Source organism: Camelus dromedarius, chromosome 2 (assembly GCF_036321535.1).
Source record: "Camelus dromedarius isolate mCamDro1 chromosome 2, mCamDro1.pat, whole genome shotgun sequence".
Classification (NCBI taxonomy): domain Eukaryota; kingdom Metazoa; phylum Chordata; class Mammalia; order Artiodactyla; family Camelidae; genus Camelus; species Camelus dromedarius.
In genome coordinates, this window is record NC_087437.1 from 40457865 (window position 1) to 40482077 (window position 24213).

A 24213-nucleotide genomic window follows, 5' to 3' on the forward strand; every position below is an offset into this window, starting at 1 on the left:
AAATCAAGAAACATTTTGATTTCTCTTAAGTCTTCAAACACTGAGAAAATCTGGTAGCTCATATCTTACCATTTGAGCTCGGAGATACATTTGAGCTTGGCTTGCCGTTAGGGTAGGGGAGGTACTCCCTAGTAACATAGTCTGTTGGGTAATACTGCCACTGGTAGAACTGGAAGCCTGGGAACGGCTTATTAACTGTGCAGGTGTAGGAGAAGTAGAGAGGTTGATCTAAGGAAGAAAACATATCAGGTCATAGGCTTCCATTTCTTGCTTCCATGTCACTGAATTTCACCAAGCTGTACTTAGGTAATCAATGTAAGTATTATGGCTAAGGAACCTAAAAGAGAGGGCTTCATCTTTGACAGACTTCTGTCACTTCTTCGGGCAATTATTTGCACATATGCAAACAAAAGCAGTTAGTGGTTAGCAACTAGGACCATTTTTAAGGATATCCTCATTGTATTTCATAAGATTCTAGCATCTTAAAATATCATTTCCACTACCTCCCCAAAATTAGGACTCTATTATTTTAATATTCTACATAATAACTTAAAACATTCAAATCAACCGTTTACACTATTTTGTCATTTTCTGTCACATTTTGAGGGGTTTCTGAAATGAATAAAAGTTAAAACACAAATAATTCACTCACATATATAAAAACATACATGTAACATATAATTAGTATAACATTCTCCTTCAAAAGCTCTCAGAGAAGAAGAAAGTACAACTGCTACTTGTCAAACAGATGGAAAAACCCTGAATACTGGTTACAAAATTAAATTATAAACACTAAATTTAAAACTGCTGTCAAAGAATAAACTAGTCCATGGGCCATCTCTAGGATATACAAAAGACTGGTAACTGATTGTATCTGGGAAGGCACACTGGGAGGGATAGGCAGGGAACAGGGCAAACGAAGACATGTAGTCCCTTTTCTTTCCAATTTCCTACCAAGTATTATTCATTTTAAAAATAAATAATATTTTTAACAAGAGTAATACAATCTGGTCTCAAGTCCTTTTTGTGGACGATGCAGAGAAAATTAAGAAATAGGTTATTAGACTTTTGATTCAAGCAACAACACAGACTGGACTAATACATCCATGGTTCAAATATCCTCACTGAAATGCAAGATCAACATGAAAAATTAGAATTTATAGCTGAACTCACAAAAGGGGAAAGGAGAGGGAAATTCCCAGGTGCCAGAAAGAAACTCAAAGATGTAAGCTTCAGCTGACACCAAGGCAGTTTAGGGGAATACTGGCCTTACAGAGAGAGAAGACCCAATTTTGAGCCTACTTCAGGGAAGAGCTGGAAATAAAACCCACTTTAAACCAATATACTCAAAAGGGCTCATCAATTTGTGAAAAGGGAGCTGGAAAAGCTCCACTCATAAGTCCTGAGAAGCAGCAAGAAAACCTGCCATCCGCACTGCTTCCAGTGAAGGAGAGAGGCTCCTATGAGAATCAAAATCCCAGGGCTGCACCATGTCCGGGTACAGAATCCATATTCACATTACCTGCATAGTTCCATAATCCCTCCTCAAACATTAGCATTTTTACTAGTCCAGGACATCTGTTAAACTGAATAAGTGGTTGGAGGAAGCTGAATGAAGGCTATATAGAAGGACCTCTCTGTACTATTAACTCCCAAGGCTATAATTATTTAAAAATTAAAAAGTTAAAACTGCATAGTGGGTACACAAGAGTTGGTTAACTAATTCCCTAAATGTATCTTTTAAGTATTCCTTAATTTTAATAAAATACTTAAATCTGTAATTCAGTGCATAAATAGTTAATATAAAAATTATTCTGCAATCTGTCTATTATTCCTAGCATACCACTAAAATCCTATTAGCAAAAATCACCCATATCCTCTGACAAATTCAGTGGATTCTTTTTAGACCATTCTCTCTCAGTCTTCTTTACCAAGCCTTTTTTTTATCCCACCCTCAAACTGTTCTTGATTTGTCCTTAACACTTTTCTTCTTCAATTCTTCAATTCAATTTGTCCTTCACACTTCTCTTCTTCAATTCTTCAATTGATTATCACATCTACTCTCATAGTTTCAAACAATTCATTCCTGAAGACTCTCAATCCTTGACAACAAACTCTTATTCTCCAGATTCAAATACTTACAGAACACATTTTTCTGGATATCTCTTACCAACTCAAATTCAACATGCTCAAACACCAAACTTATTATTCCTTCTTAAACCAGCCTTTCCTCAAATATCCAGTGGCATCCTCTAAAAATCCCCAAGACAGATTATCTGGGAGTCATTCTAATTCTTCCCTCTCCTACAACACACACACACACACACATAAAATCAGTTACACATCTTATTGTTTCTACACCTTTATCCTCCTCAATTTCATTTTGATTTTGAATCACTTGGTTTGAGACTCTGGGCCCACAGCACTTCCAGCTAGATTACTTTAGCAACTGCAAATTGATCTCCCTGCTTGGAATCCTGTCTCCTCCTACCTGCCAGATAATTTTCCCCTGATTTTAATTGATATTAACTACTTCAAAATCTCCTAGATAACAATCTCCCCTGACTACTTCTCTAGCATCATCTCCTTTCACTCCTTCATACGTACCCTTCACATTATCCATATGAAGCTATACGCAGTGTTATAATGTCTCAGGCCTCTATGGCCCTGGTAATGATGCTCTGGATTGGACTGAGCATCCACTACCCCTATACCCACCCCTATCCCCACTTGAGTGAACAACTCCTTCTCAAAAAATCATCTGCTGAACTTTTTCAGGCATCCCTACACCCTATAGTAGAACTGACTATTTCTTCTCCCTTTTGCCTGGTTATCTTCTGTAACTGCCATATACTTTTGGCATATACTTCCATCTCATTGTCCTAAACAATAATTTCTTTAAGGGTGTAGACCATGTGTTATTTATCATCATACATCTAATATCCGTCAGAGTGCCTTCATTCAATAAGTTTATTAAGTTAATGAATGCCGTGTAATTTTAAGGCATACTTCATAGTTTAAATATATAAGCCTATCACACACAGTGACACTATGTGTATAAGAGAGAGAGAAAAAACAATTCTGGTATAGGCCCTAACAAAGCAGAGTAAAAATGCAGAGATAGCATGGTGATGTTAGCTCAACTCTTGACATGCTATATAATAAATTATTAATAAGCTCCCCCCTATAAAAACTGATTCTTTTCCTATACCACTCCACAAGTGGATGTTCTGGATAAAGCCTTGCTCCAAAGATTAAATCACTGAGCAGGGTAAAATTGGACCAGCTTTTCTGACTCATAGTTTGGCGTTCACAGTGCTTTCCTATACCCTGATAGCTCATTAATTTGGGTCACTCTACCGTAATAATGTCTGTTTTAATAATCACTTTTTTCAGTGATTCTTTTAAAAAAAAGGAAGAAAGAAAGTACTGTAGTATGGAAAGACCACACACTCTAAACAAAAACGTAAAAGCCTTTTTTTATTATTATTTAATTGAAGTATAGTCAGTTTACAATGTTGTGTTAACTTCTGGTGTGCAGCATAATGTTAAAAGTCTTTTTAAAAAATGATTGGCTGATAGCTAAAATGCCTAAGAGTACTCTATAAGGAAGTAGAACATAAAGTACAAACAATGTTTTTCTTATTCTTAAAACAGAAAAAAAGGAAGTAAGAAAACTAAATAGTAACTTCCTAACCACCTGCATTTCACTTGGTCTAAGTTGTGAGATCAAAGAACAAATACTATGTTTATTTTTAAGTTCCATAGGGCAAGTATCATTTCAGGCAGTGTCTACTAATGAATGTCCAACCCATGAGGGCAAGCAGATCAGCAGCAATTTCTGCAAGAAGTCCCGTCCTTTCCACAAATGATACAGTTCTCCTCTATTTTCTGTTTCACCCTGCTGACCTGAACCAGATGACCTTAACTGTTTCCATTATGTTCTCTGTCAATCCCATCTCAACATTCTTAATTCTCTTTCATTTTAAAACCTTGGCCAATCCTGTCACCTCACATCTCAAGCCCCACACTCCATAAAGGAACTCACTCCTTGAGCCCTATTACTGGAAGCTCTCTCCCTATTGACAATAAAAGTCACAGAGAAAACCACAATCTGCCAAGAAATGTCACTTAACTCTCAACCAGTCATCAGTGCCCCAAAAAAGGAAGTTATACAGGGTCTCTGGCCCAGAGTACTCCCTAGAACTAAAGCCCATTTGAGACCCACTGCTGTCATTTGAATGATCAGAATCAATCAGGTGTATCTACAGAGAGACATGGTACACAGATATTAAAAGGCTGATGTATCTCTATATTCAGTGGCATGAAAATATCTTTATAACCCACTGCTGAGTGGAAAAAACTATACAATAACATGTGGAATATAATGCACTTATGTAATTACATATTAATATCTACATGTACTGTGTGTGTATATATATATATATATATACCATATACCATACATGTGAAAAATATGTTGAGAAAAATGACTGCATTGTAATATACACAGAATAATACATATTCATTAAACTGCATCTTATTAGATTTGGTATAGATATATTTCCATATACAGACACACCTGGAAGAATAGTCACCAAAACATTAAAGGTGAATAATGCCTACCAGGGGTAAAATTTGGCAATAATTTATATTTTCTTTTTCAAAGTTTTTGTCTTTTCTCTGTAGACTTTAGAATCAGACAGAATATGCTATTTTCCTTTTTTTCTTTAATGTTTACTTTAGTATACTGTTTTGTTATTATCAGTTTAAAGCAGCATATAAATTTTCTTGCTTCATTCAGTGGGAATTTATGTATGAGTAATTCAAATACCCAGGAGTGTAAAATATTACATGGAAATTTCAAGCAATAATATCTACCCATGAAGGACTTCCTTTTTAAGAGACTGCACATTTTTAATATGAAATGAAGTATGACTGGGACATTGCGCTGTACACCAGAAACTGACACATTGTAACTGTACTTCAATTAAAAAAAAAAACTACTTCAAACAAAAAAAAGAAAATGTCTATCCTATTTATTATAGAAAACCATTATTTCTACTTTCTGCAATACAAGCTGTAAAAACAACAGCAAAACAAGCAAAAAACCCCCTCACAATCTCCAACTGCTTTCAGATTTTGACATCCTAGAAAGAACAGAGGCAAGGCTAAAACAATCAAAATATTGGAAGTAACTGTCCAGCAGCAGAGATGGTTATACAAGATAAAGTGCAACCATACTGTGTGCAACCATGCAGTAGCTTAAGTGAGTGAGACAGAAAGCTCTGAAGACACACTCTATTAAATGTAAAAACAAAATGCAGAATACCTGACTGTGTTTACAGTGTGGGGAAAAAAATGTGTGTTAAACACATACACAGAAATTTCTTTATACTATGTATGTCCATAATGCATTGTAAAGATCTGGAGGGATATCTAGCACATTGAGGAGACAGAAGGACTGAAGGGGACTTTCACTTTTTCTGTACTACTGGCATATTTTGTAAGAATTCAGGAAAGCTCCTGATGACCACACAAACATTCAGTTTACAGTTTTATCTTAGACTGCTATTAAGTTTTGGAATACGCTTCAAACAATCATTTGAAATTATATTTTTAAAAATCCTTGAAAACAGTGAGTTTTAAAACTTAAAAGTACCTCCTAAAATCAATAACAGAGGATGAGGACATTGGTTATAAGCATGTAATTTTCTCTCAGATAAATTCATAATGAATTCATTTGATATGTCATTGATCTAATTTAGATACTTTTAGAGAAAACTGATCATTTATAAAGTTCTTGATCTAAAAACAACCTCAATGACCCAATAAGTGTACTCTTAGGAAATTTTGTTTAAAGAAACTTACTAAATATGTAATAAAGATATATAACAGAATCATCAATGCAGGTTTACTTATAACAGCAAAACAATATGAGAAATTAAACTGCCAGCAAGAGGAAAACAGATTTAAAAAAATGAAGAATATTATATAGCCATTACAATTCATGTTTATAAAACAACAAATACTGAAAATTATAGTCTGAGCACACCCATTTGTTTCTCTCTCCTACTAAAATCCACAGAAAAGCAGTTAATATGATAATAAAAAAGACTGAGAGAAACTAACACATAAATTTAAAATGTAGCACACTCCATAAGATAGGTGACCTGTGCTCTTTTAAAAAAAAAAAGTCAAGATCTTTTTATATTAAAGGAAAATAGGACTTGTGAGGCATATACTAGATATTACTATCCTGATAATAAATTTCTTAGATGTGACATGGTACTGTGGTTATGTAGGAAAATCTCCTTCTTGGGCAATACATGCTAAAGCCCTTGGGACTGAAGTGTCATGATATCTTCAACTTATTTTCAAATGGTCAGGAAAACAGTGTATAAATAGAAACTTAATAACTGGTATAGATAGCTACATGAAGGGTACACAAGGGTCATTGCCTAGTCTTAGCATTTTTCCGTGGGTTTAATGTTTTTTTTCAAAAACAAAAAAAACAGGGGATAAAAGAACAGTATCAAAAGAAAAAAAATAAACAAACAAAAGAAAACACATATAGCAAAGAGAAAGAGAGGAAGGTACCATCTGCATTTCTTTAAGATCTAAAGATGGGATCATACTGATGCAGAAACAGACAGGAAGCTGCAGTCCAGAATACAGAAAAAAATAGACCAGAATGGGTTTAGGCCCAGAATTTAGAGACATAAAAGCAGAAGAAAGAAGTGGGGCCAAAAACTGAAGAACTGATTATCTGCAGGTCTGTCTAGAAAACAAGATTCACCAGCCATAACCCCACCCCTCCTGCACCTAGAACAACAGGCATAGAGACCTAGGAGAAAAAGGACACTTCGCTAAAAAAAGTCAAAGAACTGCTGAGGAAAAGCTGGAACTGTAGAATGGGGACTCGTACCTTGAAGTAAAATCCTCATTATTCTGAAAACTACTCGCTCCCCAGCCTAACAGCCAGCTTCCAACCTGCATACCTTCAATTCTAAACCTGCCAAAGATATATCCTTCCCACTGTCACCCCACTGCTATACCCACATGCAAACACAGAAACTCTAATCAGCCTTTCCACTAAGGAGAGAGGTCTAACTAGGAGCACATCTATCTTCAGAGCAGTGAAAGAAATTTACATAATCATGCACCTTAAATATAAGCAGAAAACCAAGCATTCTGAGAGAAAACTTTTCTAAGAGAAAAATCAGTAGCATGAAAGAAAAAAATGAAGATAGTTTCTAAGAAATATAAATTATTCAGGAAACAGAAAAAAGGTGTTTTAAAAGCTGATAAGTATCACAACGGAGATCTAAAATATTTCATCCATAACAGAAAAACAGAATACTATGGAAAAAGAATAAGGAAATGTGCTTAAAAATTGGAAATACAAAAGCTGAACTGCAGTTTTCTTTTAAATGTAAAAGGAAAAGGTTTTAAAAAAAAAAAAAGACAAGGAAATATGTCACAATAGTATAACAAGATAAAGACAGAAAATGAGTAAAAAGCTAAAAATATTCTGATCTGGAAAGACCAACTTCCAACCAAAGGAGCTTCAGAAAGAGAACAGAGAAAATAAAAGGAAATTAATTTTTGTTAAAACTTTTTTAGTTTCATACACATGAACACTAAGTTTCACACTAAGAGGGTCCAACAAGTGTTCTGCACAATGACATCTAGACACAATGTCATGAAGTCCAGAAAAACTAAAGAAAACACGAAAATGTAAATGACTGAAGAGAAAAAGAAACAACTTCCCCAGAGGAATGATAATGAGACTTAAAATCAGCCTCTTTGGCAGTACCAGAATTTTGAAAACAATGGTCCTTGCTTTCAAGTTTCCTAAGAAAAATTATTTTCAATATAGAATTTATGTACAAATAATTATTTAAAAGGTCTATGAGGAGGGAATTGGGGGGCCTACAAATATTCCAAATTTATCTTCCATGTACCCTTTTCAAGCAAGTTATTAGAAGATACTCCAGTAAAACAAAACCCTTATCACAATGTCCTGTGTTTACATGTCTGTTTTCTGCATCCACTGTACTCTAAGACCTTTGTTCACTTTGGCTCCTGAGCACTTAATACCATGCCCGGCACCAAGCAAGAAAATACTGGCACAGATTATCCTCAGAAGTGTGGGAGACTAATACAGAATCCCATTCAGCAGTGAATCCCTGAAACTAAGCTCTGCTGTTTCAGAATTACGAGCTCAGGATGAGTCCTCGTCTCTGCAAACCCTACATATTTTTTATAGCTCAGCTTAAGTCCCATATAGGAAGCCTTTCCCAACTACTCAAAGATCTCTTTTCTGTTAACTCTCAGGGCATTCATCACTTCATTATACACTGTTTGTTGTTTACTATTTGATATGTCTAGGCATAGTTCTTCAAATGCCTATTACTGTCTCTAAGGGAAGGGACTTTGACTCATGTGTACCCCCAGGGCAACTAGCATAATGTTGCCAATAGATACACCTGGTAATTGGCTGCCTGCTCATAACTAGCAACAAAAGAATCTCATCACAGAGGTCAGGACTTAGACTCTCTTCTATAATGCAATTTCAGGCAATCAGAATATCCTAAAATGATTCTCTGAATTGAAGATAATCCACTTGAAGTAATCAAGAATTAAAGCTAATTCTATGCATTACATACTCTAGTTGATGATTATAATTCCTATAACTTCATCATTCAACAAATATTTATTACACACCTACTATGTGATAGGCACTATTTTCCATAATGCATATAAACTATTTAAGACACCCTGACAGAATCTTATATTAACATCTAAACAATGGTTCCCAAACTTTAAAAAAAAAAAAAATAGAACCCTTTCTCCGCACGCAGTCTTATTAAGAATTCCCAGATTCAAACATCACACAACTATTCTGTCTGAAGTTTAGGGTAAGGCTCAGCACCCCATCCATCTCGGTCTGCTTGGGCTGCCAAAACAAAGTACCACAAACTGAGTAGCTGAAAAAACAGAATTTCTCACAGTTCTAGAGGCTAGGAAGTCCAAGATCAAGGTACTGTGCAATTCAGTTTCTGGCCAGAGCTCTCTGCTGGCTTGCAGATGGCCACCTTCTCACTGCGTCCTCACAACAGAGAGGGGGAGATCTCCAGAGGCTCTTCCTCTACTACGGACACCAGGTCTACTGGATCAGGGCTCCATACTTATGACCTCATTTAACCTTAATCACCTCCTTAAAGGCCCAATTTCTAATTCAGTCACATGGGGTTTAGAGCTTCAACATACGAATTTGAGAGAGATGCAATTCAGTGCATAGCACCATCTATTGAACCTTCTCCTTGAGCTAGACCCAGGGATAGCTGGATGAAAAGACTGAAAACCATCCAACTAGATAACTTAATTTTACATAAAAGAAAACTGAGGTATAACGAGGTTAAATGATTTACCCTAAGTCATGCCAGCAGTCAGTTACAGAATTAAGCCTAGAACCCAGGTCCCTCATGTCTTCCATTCTACCAAACTTTCTCACATAATATTCCACAACTGGTAGCAAAGTCATGTACACTTGTGACTTGAATTTTCAATGAGATGTGTAAGACATCACTGATCACCAGACCTCCCAAATGAACTCCTAACTCATATAACCAGTCTCTACTGAACATCTACAGGTGGGTGTCTAATATACATCATGTCTATAACTGAACTCCTGATTTTCTCTTCCAACACCTGCTTTGACAGATCCTTCCAGATGCTCAGGCCAAAATATTACAGTCATCCCTGACTCTTCACCTTCCTCACATCCTTTATTCAATCCATCAGCATAAACTGTTAGCTCTATTTTCAAAACATCCGAATTTCTATAATAAAATATTAGAGAAAAAATATTCAGAATCTGGCTAACCATTTTTCATGACATCTACAGTCAGCATCATGGTCCAAGCCTCCAATATCTCTCTCTTGGATTATTATAGGAACCACTTAACTGGTCTCCTTGGTTCTGTCTTTGCCCTCTAGAACTTTCTCTCAACATTGTAGCTAAGTTAAAGCCTATGTGAGGTCATGTAATGTCCCCTACTAAAATCGCTTTCCAATAGCTTCCCAATGCATGCTGAGCAAAAACCCAAGGGTTTAATAATCTCCTCATGACTGGATTACAATTACCTATGCCATCTCTAAACATACTCCCACTCTCATTCCACTCCAGCCACACTGCCCTTCCTTCTGTCCCCGGAGCATGTTTGCCTCCCTCACCCTTCTTCAAATGCCATCTTTATTAGCAATGCTTTCCCCATCACTTTAATTTAAAGTGCAAATTCCTTCATCTCATTCCACTTCCTTGCTTTATTTTTCTCTCTAGAACTTACCATCATCTGACATATTACACTATCTATCTCTAGCTCCGTAAGGACAGAGAATTTGTTGTGTTGCTGTATTCCCAGCATCCAGAAGGGTGTCTGACACATATTAAATGTTCAGTAAATACCTACTGAATAAATGAGTGAATGTGTGAATGAATAAAGTCATAAAACTAACTGAGCTTCAAAAACGCACCTTACCTGGTACCAGAGCTAGAAAGCTATCAAAAATAAGGTTTTTCCCTTTTGACAGAACAGTGCAGTAAATTAAAGTCAAAACATCTGGGATTAATGTAGATTCTAGGGCCAAAAAACAAAGAAAGGGAAAGGGAATGAGATACAAACAGCCCTTGAGTCATTTAGAGACTTATGATTGCAATTTCCAGCCACATAATCCTTTCCAGATGAAAATGCCCAGAGACTTAGAAGAGAAGATAGAAAATGACGGCACTTCACCTACACTGGAACAAACAAAATTAACCATAGGAATATCTATTTACATTTATGTGTAGAAATGTACAGTTATTAAATAGGAAAGCATCACATAAAACTTCATTAGCGCAAAAAAGGACTATTGAAAAGAAATGCCACTTTTATTCTACACTTTTGCATTATCTGTCTCTTAGACAAGAGTATATTCATATTTTATTTACACAATACAAAAACTAACACAATGAAGCTCTTCACTCTACTTCCTCAGAGATAACCACTGATTAACAGTTGGTTGTATATTACAGATTTTCTTCCTATATAATCAGACAGACATATAGATAGAACCATTTTTTTAAGTTAAATAATAGGAATTCTGTTTCCAGGAAGGTGGAATAGACATACTTTTTCCCTATTCCTGTCCCTAAGTACAACTAAAAATCCTGGATGTTACACATAAAATAAACGTAAGATCCCAAAAGGTGGTTAAAAGCAGACTCGGTAGGGACCTCAAGACCCAGTGAACAATGTGGTTATAAGCTCCCTGGGTTTTCTTTTTAAGTCTCACATAACCCAAACATGAAGCTGAGAAGTCAGTAACTTAGAAACATCAATGGGTAGAAACAAACAAACAAACAAAAAACTCCAGTGGTCTGCTCTTTCTAGCCAAGGACCAGAAAAGGGACAGCCTAACAACACAGAAAACTTTCAGATAGTAATTGCTCTACTCCAGCCAAACACCACAGAAAACACTGTGGCCTCACCCACCTCCACACTTGCAAAGACCTAGACTTCCACCCTCACCAAGCCATAATGAGGCACCCCAATCCCACAAATCCTTCCAACCAATTAGTGTCAAAGAAGGCCACGTAGAGAGCCAGGACTTTCATCCCAATCAGGCAGTAACAGACCAGCACCAACAACCCACCCCGTTCCTGTAGTATCAGTGGAGACCACGTGGGGTGCAGTAACACTGCACTCCTATCCCTCCCAGCCACAGAAACATCAGTGGGGAGCCATAACGCACTCCAACTTGGCAATTAGAAGGAGCACTCCCTTGGGTACCAATGGAAAACAAATGTGGAACCTGGACTTCTACCCCCATATGGCAGTAAGGAGGTGGCACACACTCCTTTTCAGAAGCCAGTCAAAACAGAATGGTTAAATAAGACCCACAGTCATATAACATAATACTGAAAATGTCCAGGTTTCAATCAAAAAAATCACTCATTTGTACCAAGAACCAAAAGACCTCAAGCTGAATGAAAAAGACAATAAATAGATGCCAACACCAAGATGAAAGAAATATTATAATTATCCGACAAAAGATCTTAAAGCAGTCACCATAAAAATGTTTTGAACAAGCAATTATGAGCCCACTCAAAACAAATGAAAAAATAAACTCTCAGCAAAAGACAAAGAACCAAATGGGAATTTCAGAACCGAAAAATAGAATAACCTAAATAAATAAGTTAAATGAGATGAGACTATACTTTCTTGCTTTTTTTCACTTAATATCTAATGAAAATCTAAGTCTCTTTATGTACATATACAGCATTTAGCAGCTATAGTATCCCACTGTATGAATTAACTATAATTTACTTAACTAAACCTCAATTAATGAACATTTAGTCTATAATTTTCCACTATTATAAACCATGCATATTTACATATTTGTCATTTTTGCATAATTATCTATCATAATTGTTATTTTTAGTAAAAGACATCACAAAAAATTAGACTGCTATGTGAAAGCACATGCACAGTTTAAATTTTCACACACATTGCCAAATAACCCTCCAGAAAAGTTGTACTAATTACATTCCCACCAATAGTGTACAAGTATACCTACTTTCTCACATCCCTGCCAATGAGTATTGTCTCAGTGTTTTTCCTTGTTTCCTAATTTGACAAGTGAAAATAGTACAGCATTGTCGCTTTTACATACATTTCTTTATTACTAACAGGGTAAAGGCTTTCTTTTGAAAATTACCAACGCAGGTCTTTTGTGAATTCTCATTGTTTATCTTACTAACATAAAAGAGCCCTTAATATTTTACAAATATAAGCTGGATGACATACATGGTGCAAATGTATTTTCAACTATTTTGTTGTTTTATATTTTTGCTGATGCTCTTTTTTGCGTAAAAGTTTTAAATTGGTCTAGGTTTCATTTTAGCAAATCAAATTTAAGTCTTCGTCCCATTCAGTTGAAGGACAAAGCCGTCAACCTAAAGGCTCAGTCTCAACTAGTTTTAGAACCAATCAACTATAAAATCACCTCTCATTACTGGTAAGAGTCTAGAATTAGCCTTTCTGTTCTAATGAGGGGAAAGAAGAGGATGCTGGCACCCACTAATTACCTATACATTCAGTTAACAATGGTCCTCTCCACATATATTGTTTCTCCAGGTGGTATGACTGGACTTTTGACTTCACTTTTTAAAATGTAATACTCCATTTTCCCACTGGGATCCCACTCCTACTCTAAACCCCAACTTATTTGGATGGTGGCTTGACAACCTACCTTGTAGCCCTTTTTCCTACTGGAGGTTGGACCCCTCCCCAGGGCTTTCACTGTTATTGGAAACCTACCTCACAAGAACCAAAACTCTGAAAACTACTTTACTGCCACTTGACCGCTCATTGTTATCACTACCTAGAGATTTCTGCTACCATACTCTGCCCGTCTTTTGGAGAATGACCTAAATTTACTAAGCTACCTTGGGTATCATAATGTGGACTGCTAGTCAACTCACTTGAGCCACTGCTCAGTCAGAACAGAAAACAAAACAAATGCAATGTGTTATTCTTTTGTTTTTTTCCTAAATACTTGCTCTCCCTATTTACTTCTTCTCCTCCATCAGCCAGTAGTAAGTTCTGGCATCCTTCATCGTACAAGTCTACCTAATTTATGACAACTAGCACTAACGATGTCACAAAAAAATAATCACAATCACTGGAAATGTGATTGTGAAAATCACATACATAAAATCATAATGAAAGAAAAACAACTTAAAAGGATACCTTTTAACAATGTAGAGAAAAAAATTCAGAACACATATCTTTCTATATATATCCTAATGTTATTTCATAAAGAATTAATCTATAATTTCTTTAACCAGTCCACAAAGTGTTTACCAATCCTTTCCTTAACTACCGAATGTATTAATTAAAGACATATCTGACATCAATAACCATAACTATAGCATTAATGCTTAGGGATTGATTACATTACTTAAATTTTTCTTTTTCTTCAGTCTAACATTTTCAAGTCATAAGTAATTTATCTTTTAACTAATTTTATTCATGTTCCAGAGTATTTCCATGCTAAAACAGAATTTTTTAATTAAAAATGTCAGACCAATAGCCCCAAAATAACTATATGCTCACTGTACATATACTTACTCAGCAAAGACCATACCCTTAGCTAAAGAAACACAGCACAAGTTCATCTTCAATTCTTTGGTAATCTATAAACTATATTCTATCAGAGTCAATTTTACAAAGTATCAAAGTATTACCATCCTGAATCAGGAAAAAACAGAGGCAATTCCTGACCCCTCAGGAAACATCTAGCAGTGCCTAGAGGCATTTCTGATTGTCACGCTGGGGGAAGGAGGGCACAGCCTACCCAAGCTAGGGATGCTGCTTAATGACTTATCATGCACAGGATACCCCTCAACAAGAAAGAATTATCTGGCCCATAATGTCTATAGTGATGAGGCTCAGAAATCTGGGACAACTGATGAAATCTGAATGTGCACTGCATTGTATCAATGTTAAATTTCTTGAATTTGATCATTTCTTAAAAATTAAAGTATGACTGATTTATAATGTTGTGTTAGTTTCAGGTGTACAGCAAAGTGATTTACACACACACTTATGTGTATATATTCTTTTTCAGATTCGTTTCCGTTATAGTTATAACAAGATACTGAATATAGTTACCTGCGCTATACAGTAGGTCCTTGTTTATCTATTTTATATATAGTAGTTGTATATGTTAATCCCAAACTCTTAATTTACCCCTCCCTCCCAGAATTTGGTCATTTTCATGTGGCTTCATAGAAGAAAATATATTTCAATAAAAATATATATTAAAAAAAGAAATTATATCAAAATTAAAAGTTAACAAGTATTACCATACCTGTAAATTTCTTTTAACTGGGAAACTCTGCACAATTTCCCAGTTTATATGTGCAATAGAGCAAATCACCTTTCTTTCACTCCTTTCTCAAAATAAATTACACTATTTTGAATGGATACTTCCAGATTGGACTCACATAACTCAAGCATAAGCTTAAAAGTAAAATTTCTAAAATGTGGATTGCACAGAAAAAAACTAGAAACATTTAGATGTCTACCAAGGACATGACATTCTTCAGTATACCACAGTAAATTCATGGCTTAATACCTCTGCATTGTGTATTTCAGGCTTTCAATACACATTGAGAACTGCAATTATTTACATAAGACCTGAACACAATCAGTGGAGAAGTATGTGTAAGAAATAATACAAAAACATTTTTAAGACTCAGATTTTCAGAAGTTTGACATTAGTTCTGAGTTTTTGAACCTTATTCCTATCTCTAGGCACTTGTTAATTAAATAGCATTCAACAAATACACAATAATAGCTTTATAAATATTAACAGTTCACTTTTGGAAAGCAATAATTAAAAATTTTAAATCCAGGAAGAAAACTTAGGGCACTTACAGATGTCTGGGACATACTTGACTGTTGTGTGACACTTCCTGTGGGGGATGTAGGTGGTCTTCCACTGGACAAACTTGCCTAAAATAATAAGATCTTTACAATGTGTCTATAAAAGGCTGAAGTTTAAAACTTTCTGGTACCAGAATACCACAAAACCACAATAAAAGTCAAAACATCTATGAAGCAATTCATTTTACAGTCAACATGGATTAAGCTTTGGCCAAATTGACTAAGAAAAAAAGAAAAAAACTGGTGACAAGAGAAGATCCAAAGGCTAATCTTATTTTAATAGCTGCACACATTGTCAGTTTCACTCTATAGGTCTCTATCTTCTTTGAAGTGAAATCACCACTTCAATGTTATGAAAAAGAAACTGGAGCTATATCAAGTGCCAGTGGGTTTCAGTTTCCTAATTCGTATCATGAACATGACGTTACATGAAATTACACTACTGAGAAGAAGCAACAGGTGGGGATGTGTTTATAACAGAAATAAACCTTTTTCAGGTTCAGTCAACTGAGATTCTCCTCTGATGAGGAGATTAAGTTTAAATCTCACACAGTTTTACTTAAATAAACAATACAACAACACTGAAAATCTTTTAAAACATAAGCATTTAATGATAAAATCATCCTGTTAGTAGTAGGAGTCATATGATTGGATTTTAGAAAAGTGCACATGTATGTTTTTATACAGAAAATTCCTGGAGGGATACAAATAAAACTCTTAGTGGTCACATCTGAAGAGTGGAAAACAGCAGTGGGTGTGGAAAAGGACACCTATATTTTACTTATAAACAGTTTTATACTGTTTGATTTTTTTAATGAGTGTAAAATACTGATGTATTAAAAAAAGGTTTTTTGCTAAAATGTAAATGTGATTCATACAACCCTAACTATTCACTGTTGTACTTTGAATTTTATACACAAAACCATGACACTAGTATAGCATTTCTGAAATGGAGATAAAAAGCAGAGGGCCAAAAGCTAGCAACAGAATAACAAATAAAACATATCCATTTTTTTTTAAACTAACTTCTATTTGGCAGCCTATTAGATGTCCTTAAGAAACAATAATTACAGGACACCTGAGAACTCTGAAATACTACCCAATGTATTTAATTTCAGTAATTATCCTCAGGTAATGCCAACTTTGGCTTCATAAGTTCTTAATTCACTTCAGCCTCACCTGAACAGCAGCAAGGCTCTGAAGCTGGGAGCTGCTTAAGTGCTGCTGCTGGAGAGCTGCTGTGTGCAGCATTAAGTGCTGCTGCTGGGCGGCGTACATTTGCTGAAGGTACTGAGCAGCTGAGCTGGGAGGGCGATGCAATGCCTGCTGAATTACCTGTGATAAGTCAATTGAACCAGTGTCAAACCATAACCTTAACCATAAAATAAAGTATCAAAAAAGCGGCAGTTTAAAATTTCACTAATTTAAGATTCAATGTCATCAAACTTACAAATATAGTGCTCTCCTAGTTATTACTAGGATTCACAAATGTATACAAATAAAAGAAACCCAGTAGAGGCAATTCACAAAAGGAAAAATGGCCAAGTAAGCACTGGAAAAGATCTTCAATCTCGTTAGTAGTCAAAAGTACAAATTAAAACAAGACACTATTTTCTAACTTTTTGACCGACAAAGATTTAAAATACTACTACTACTACTGTAAGTAAGAGTATAAATTGGTATAACCGTTTTGGGTAAAAGTTGGTAGAATTCTTGGCTTGAGTAGAGAGGATATGTATACCCTACAGCCATCACTAACAGTAATGTAGATCAGTGCCATCCAGTACAGGAGCCACTAGTCTGAGCACTTACAAGGTGGCTAATGCAACTAGGGAATTAAGTTTTTAATTCTACTGAATTTTAATTATAATTTAAATATAAAATAGCCACCTGCAGGTAGTAGCTACTGTATTGAACAGAGCAAATAAATCTATATTTATTAACAAAAAAATTCCCAAATATATTATTAGTTGAAAAATGCAGGTTACTAAATAGTGTATGGAGAAAGATACCATTTATATTGAAATATTTCACAGAATATTCAGCAAACCACTAAAAGACTACTGACAGGTAGCTAGATTAGAACTGACTTTTACCTTCTCATTTGTACTTTAAATGTCTGAAAAAACTTAGTTTTGTGATATTAATAACCACATAAAATTATAAAGCTATTTTTTTAGAAAATTACTAATCACTTTTCAAAATGTTTTTAAATTTTTAAATGTCATATTCCTTGTTTCAGTTGTTTGAACACAGAATAAAACTATTCTTACTAAAAAAAGTTTCTGAAAAAGGACTAATTATTATGACTATTTATTACTAGAATATAAAAGCTGAGTCCAAACTTCATTAATTGATAAATTAGAGAAGTATTCCAATAAAAGAGGAAAATCCTTTATCTGTCCCAATGGTAAGTCAGACTACACCAGTCCTCTGCAACCACGTCCCAAAATCACATCATGCCCACGGTGACTCTGAAAGAGCACCCTAATCTCAGTATCAAACCAGAGTTTTCAAAGAGCTAAAGGAGTAACAGAGCCATAATCCTACAGTTTGAGGGTCTGAGTCAGGGCATCTTTCACACAAAGCCATGAATCTCTTCATCCGAATTCCAAGAAAGCGTATTTCCTTGTGTTGTTTACCTTCATGTGTTCACATGTCAGTTCCCCAACAATGGACTGCTACACCAGCTACAAGCTCCCGTCACAAAATCCATGTAGGCTTTTGACCCCTAGTTGCAGGGGACTGAAGACCAGCATTAAGTAATTTAGAATTACAAGATGATGTCTTTTTGGTCAGGGAAATCTATGTATGTTCCTCTAATTCCAAAACAAAATTCTAAAATCAAAGTGAAATTAAAAATGAATAATCTACTTGACAGAGTGTAGTAATTTTTTTCTAGTCAGCACAGTCTTTCATTACCACTCAATGCTATACTCACGGGAGAGAGACTCTTTAAATACAAGTTAAAGACATAGAACATAGTTCTTTTTTTGTCCCTCTAAAGGAACAAGGAGGGTGAAGAGGACTCATAGGACTGAAAAATAAAGCTGAAAGGTATGAAAGAACTATTTACGTAGTTCAATAAATAGTGATTTGATTACATCTTAAGGGAAGCAATTCTATGATCTCATGAGAACTAAAGTTAGTGCTATCTGTGATATGTATCTATATCTACACATTTCCAGTAACATTTCACTTTTTATTAACATGTCCAGCTTAGGTAAAAGCTAGACAACAACACAGCATTTAAAGTATCACATTATCTGTATGCTCAAAGATCCAGATACTCTTCCCTATATCCCCTGCCTCAGAAAAAAGGTGAAAAACATTAAAAACACACTCTGCCTTCCAGTTTGAATTTTGCTCCAACAATTCCGATTCCACTCCACAGTAACTTCAGAATCCTAAACCACATTACAGCTAAATAGCCATTAAACTGGGATCTTCCACTCTAGGAAAATGGTGTGGGGAGAGGACTACATCATAAACAGGGAAGTTTTTTTCAAGATGGAGTAAAATTATGTGGATCTGATAAGAAACCAAGTATAATGGAAAAAATAAGAACTCACAAAGTGGTTAAGGGCACAACTCTAAAGCCAAAGAACCAACTAGCTACGTGAGTTTAGGAACGTTATTTAGCCAATTTAAAACATCAGTTTTCCCATCTATACAATGGAGATAGTAAAAGGATCTACTTCATAAGGGTGCAGTTAGGATTAAAAGAGATAATCCACGTAAAGCATTTATCAAATGCTCGGCATACAGCAACTGTTCAACACATATTCACTATTATTATTTACTGAGTACACATGACGTACCCCATACAATTCTAGATGCTTCCTTCAATCCTCATAACTAATCAAGCAGGTGGTCTCCATTTTATAGTTTCCTGAGGCTCAAGGACATATGCCCCTCACCCAGGGCTACACAGCTACCAATGATAAAGAAAATGGAATTCAAAGAGCACACCAGATCCCAATGCCCAGGCCCTTTTTATGCAATACCATATTGTCTCAACCTCCACTGTTATAAAGGTAACTGAGTAAACTTTATTTTCTCAACTAAATGAAGAGCCTAAGATTTTTCCTAGTTAAATATTTCCTTCGCCCTGTGCCCCGTAGAGCTCTTGAATGGATTCTCACGCTAAGCGTTCTTAGGCCAGTTGGGTTTAAAATGAACGTAACACATCTACAGAGCTAAATAGATCTCCCTAAGTCTATACTTTGGGTTCAAATGTAAAATAATCCAGAAAAACCTAGAGCTGTTCTTCATGTTGGGGCTCTTGGTTGAGTATCAGTATCTCCACGTTGTAGTCGCACCTAGAGGAGACCTTCCAATTATAATTTTCCTGACATATAACCTTATAAGCTACATGCTGACAAATGTAAGCCCTCCCAATAGAGTGATTATTAAATCACTCTGTTGGTTGTTTCAAACATTAACAATTCTAACTGTACTCATTTAGAGGGTATCATGTAAGTCACTTGAGGATATGAAACAATAGACTCATCTGGCTTAAGCAGAAAATAAAGACATCCTAAATCTCAGCCTACCCATTGCGATAACTGAAATACCTGTACAGCATGTCGGTCTGAGCCACTATAGACAGAGATCTGTGGTTGCTGCATTCGAGAGGAGGAAGTGGTGATGGTGGTGGTGGTGGTGCTACTGGTAGTTGTCGACACCGAAGATGTTCCAGGATTTGGTTCACTATCCATAGCTGTACTGTGGTCCTTAAACCTAGCAGATAACACAAAGGGTCTGTATTGGCAAAAGCATTATCATATGGTGTTTAAAGAATATTTAATTATTCCAAGAAATAATCAGCAACAATCTAAATTTCTAAGGCCCTCGTAAAATATAGATAGCACACAGTCACCATAAGCACTTGGAAGGGAAAAATATTTCACAAACACATAGCATATTTAATAGTTCATATCTACTAAATTTGAATTCAAATGACTCAGGATATGTAACTCAAATAAAGCCTAACCTAAAGTTTACGTTTTTACTCTTGAAGGAAACCAAAACAGATGATGACAAAACACTAAACTACCTAGGAAAATAAAACTTAAACAACATCAGAGTATTAAAATATTTCTTTATATTCTTTTGACCATACTAATTACAAATTAGAATCATTCTTATCTACACATTAAAATAGGATGCCTATGGACTTATGTTGGCTTAGTTTAACTTGGTTAATTAGCTTATTTTTTGGATACCATATATAGTTTATTTTAAAAACAAGTTCTCTTAAAAAATAAGTTAAATAATTTTTTATTAACTCACACTGCTTTCTCCCTAATTATTCTAAAACACTGTCCTCACCACATTTAATAACTGAGTTACATCCACGAGCAGATTACTCTAAGAAACTAAAAGAAACAGCTGAAAACAATTTCTCTACTTCCTTACAGAAATCTCTTTTTTACAAAGAACTGCTCCAAATTTTGAAAACAGCGTGATTATGTCACTTCCCTCAGCTATGGACAGTAAAGTGCATTTTTGTACCATTCTGATTCTTTTCCCACCAATATTACAATCTCATTTCACTGTTATGGTACAAAACTCCACTAAATACAGAATCCCTATTTGAATAAATTCAAGCAACATTCTATTTTAAGGCAGTTATCAGGGCCTTAATATTGTTAGAAACTAGAACTACACTAGTTTTTGTAGAGTCAGAAATGCACCACAATGGTGAAAAGCACACTTGAGAATATATTGGTTTTATCTGACAGTCTTATTTGTCTTTTCTTCTGAGAAACAAAATCTGAACCACCTCACAAGAGCAGCACTGACAAGAGTGTAACAAGAACACTTTCTACTTCAGGAAAAGACAAAGGAATTTGGCACTAATTGTGTATGCACGCACTATTCCCATATGGTGTCCTTTTATGTACAAATCTTCTTTGTTCTTTATATCACGTATGTAAATAGAACTTATGTGCTCTTTGAGCAATCAAATGTTAAAAAGTCTTGATTTAATAGGAAAAGTGAAAGGAAAAAAGCACGAAGGGAGAAGCTGACTCTTTACTTACTTTTTTGATTAGTAAATGACTCATTTATATGGTTCTCTGGTTTGGGTTTTTTCCCCCTAGTTTTTCAACCTACCTTCCAGTTATCAAATCACAGCATCATACGGTAATTACTCAACATCAAATAGATACAGTGGTAGATAAAGTAAACTTTTTACCAAATGGACTCCCTGTCATAAACACTTCTGAGGCATGTACCAGTGATATGCAAAAAGCCAGCTTAAATTCTGGTCCTTTTCATCGCTATCTTGTTCAACCACGTCCTCAAACCCTCCGGTAAGCAGTTCTGTAACTAACCAAAAATGGTCAAAGAGAATCCAAATTCTAGGCACAAGTCTAAAACATCGGCGCGTAGAACTAGCCAAATCGTAGCACTGAAATTGGACTCCTGGCACAAAACAACAATTTTGGTAACTCCACCGTCTATGCATAGTACTGCCTGCAAAATCCAAGCGGCAGTTCTGCTGCACAAGCGGCCTACCCAGGAAACACTAAGTTGGAGTCGCTAACTAAGCATACCATCACACCGCCACACAAGAATGTGGCCCTTTAGGGCGGCACCAACGCTGCAGCCAGAGACCCGAGGGAAAGAGGATTTTCCTTCCAGGGTGTTTTCTCAGCCTCGCCAGAACCGCAACAGCCCCCGTCGCTCTAAGGCCCGCGCTGGGGCACCTCCTCCACGCCTCCCGGGGGAGGGCGGTGAGCAGCCCCACGTCTCGGGGTCTCCCACTGAGAAGTGGAGCGGCGCCGGGGCGGGAAGGAGGAGAGCGCGAAGGAGGCCTGGCAGTGCCCGCCCTGCCCTACCCAGCCTCCGCGGGCCCCCGGCGCGGGCAGCCGTGACAAGGCTGCCGCGGGGCCCACTTGCAGGGATGACAGCGGCTGACGAGCCCCACCCCGGCTCATCTTCCAGCAGACCCCAGGGGTCGGGGTCTGAGAAGTGACCCCGCGCTCAGGGCCCCTGGGACCAGACGGCGGAAGGAGCGCTCCCGCCTGGAGGTAACTGGACCCTTGCAGTTCGCCTCCGTTCCTCCACAAGGGCCAAGCAGGCTCCTCCACGAGAAGGAAGCTCTCGCGTCCCCCCTTCCCCGCATTGCCCGCCAAAGAGCCCTCAGCTTTCTCCTGAGGGGACGTGTCGCTGCCCCTACTCGCTCCCCGGTTACGACATCAGTCACCAGCAAGTCACTCACTCCGCTTCCGCCATCTTCTCTCCTCCATCACTAACACGGGCTGCGCATGCGCCCCCCGGCGGCAGCGGCCGCGGCAGCTGCGGCGGCGGACGAAGGGGCGGGGTCCGCTCAGCCCGGGGCCCGAGGTCACGTGGGGTCCTCGGCTTCCAATCCCCCGTCCTATCTCAAGCCTTGCTCCCTCTGGGAGTTGGCCAGGTTTCCCCAGTTGAGATCCTAGTGTCTCACCTGCAGGCCCTTACTTTCTCTTGCCTAGGGTCTTACTCGTTTGGGGGAGGGGGTCTGTAACCAAGACGTGAAAAGTTCTGATTAGACTGTTAAATTAAAATTTTTAAGAGTATTTAAAATACACCAAAAGCCTATGTAAACTGCAGAAAGTGAGATGGAAGAAAATACCACGAAGGTTGGATCCTGAGGTCTCAGAATAAAGGAAATGCCATGATAGCTGGAGGGCTTGTTACCTGGGACACATTGCAGTTTGGGGGTCTGAGCCAGGAGTCCCTCTCTTAAGCTCAAAGATAGTGTTCCAAATGCCCATGAGGTGTGTGGTTAATCATCCTGATTACCCTATGAATATCATTCTTTACTTTAACTGGAGTTTACTGAGCACTTAGTAGGGATTGCAGACCTGAATATTGCAGGGAACAAGCAGGAATGGATGCCAGTTTGCTAATATGGTTTTATATTATATACGTGTCGCAATTACTCCAAGCAGGATTGTTAGACAGTAGATAGAAATGAGCACTGGGCAGGGGGAGAAGAAGGGGAAAGGAAAACCCAGAAAGTGGCAAGTGTGTCTGCATTTAGGAAAAAGGACTCCAGAAATTTTTACTTTCTCTAAATGAGGGCCAGTAAAAGAAGCCAGTTAAAATCAAAGCACTGCAGCTGTGTATAAGAGAAGGCCGTGGTATAACTTGACCCAATGAACCTGCCCAAAAGGGGATGGATGTGCCAGAGCACAGGGAACCTGGGTTGTCAATCAATCAATCAATCAATCAATCAATCAATCAATCACAAAAACACCCTAGGCCAGGATATGAAACGGAAAAACAAAGGAGCTGCGCCATTTTTTCCTCTCTCGGATTGGCCTGCTCCCAATTCTCAGGAGTGTACTATCTTTTACTATTTTTTTTTAACTTCACTAATAAAAATCTTACTTATATCACGCTTTTTGTCTCTCGTCAAAAAAAAATTTTTTTTCGGGTGACTGAGAACCGAGGTAATTCTTATTTCCCTTTTCCCGGTAACAGAATGAGACAGACATGTAAAATTGAGTGAAAGAAGTCCCTGTCTTCCAACAAGTCTTAATCTAGAGAGTGAAGTGAGATTTGTAGAAATATCCACACAATCTAAATGTTCTGATACAGATTCAGGTAAGTGCTTTGGATACTTTAAGTCAAAGGAATAAAAAGTATTTACTGTCCTTCACAGAGAAAAGCATACTGATCACAAACAATATATTCTTTTTGCGTTTTTTTAACA

The 24213-nt window shown here is 36.9% G+C and overlaps 1 protein-coding gene across 12 annotated transcripts in view; it reads right to left on the reverse strand.

Moving 5' to 3' along the window:
* The window catches only part of PHC3 (polyhomeotic homolog 3), a 71951-nt gene extending 49177 nt beyond the window's left edge, over positions 1-22774 (reverse strand). For 9 of the 12 annotated variants that reach the window (XR_010383416.1, XM_064492684.1, XM_064492676.1 and 6 more), the window contains exons 1-5: positions 22735-22774; positions 20081-20246; positions 16683-16838; positions 15495-15572; positions 70-228 (exon numbers count right to left, since the gene is read on the reverse strand). Coding sequence is in view for 11 of the 12 variants with exons in the window: in XM_064492684.1 (XP_064348754.1) it covers positions 70-228; positions 15495-15572; positions 16683-16838; positions 20081-20246; positions 22735-22748 (573 nt within the window). In the remaining variant the exon portion in view is untranslated. Of the gene's footprint in view, positions 1-69; positions 229-15494; positions 15573-16682; positions 16839-20080; positions 20247-22692; positions 22712-22734 lie in introns of those variants that run through there. The other 3 variants (XM_064492667.1, XM_031451002.2, XM_031450996.2) reach the window with 3 other exon arrangements.
* Positions 22775-24213: the final 1439 nt, after the last annotated feature.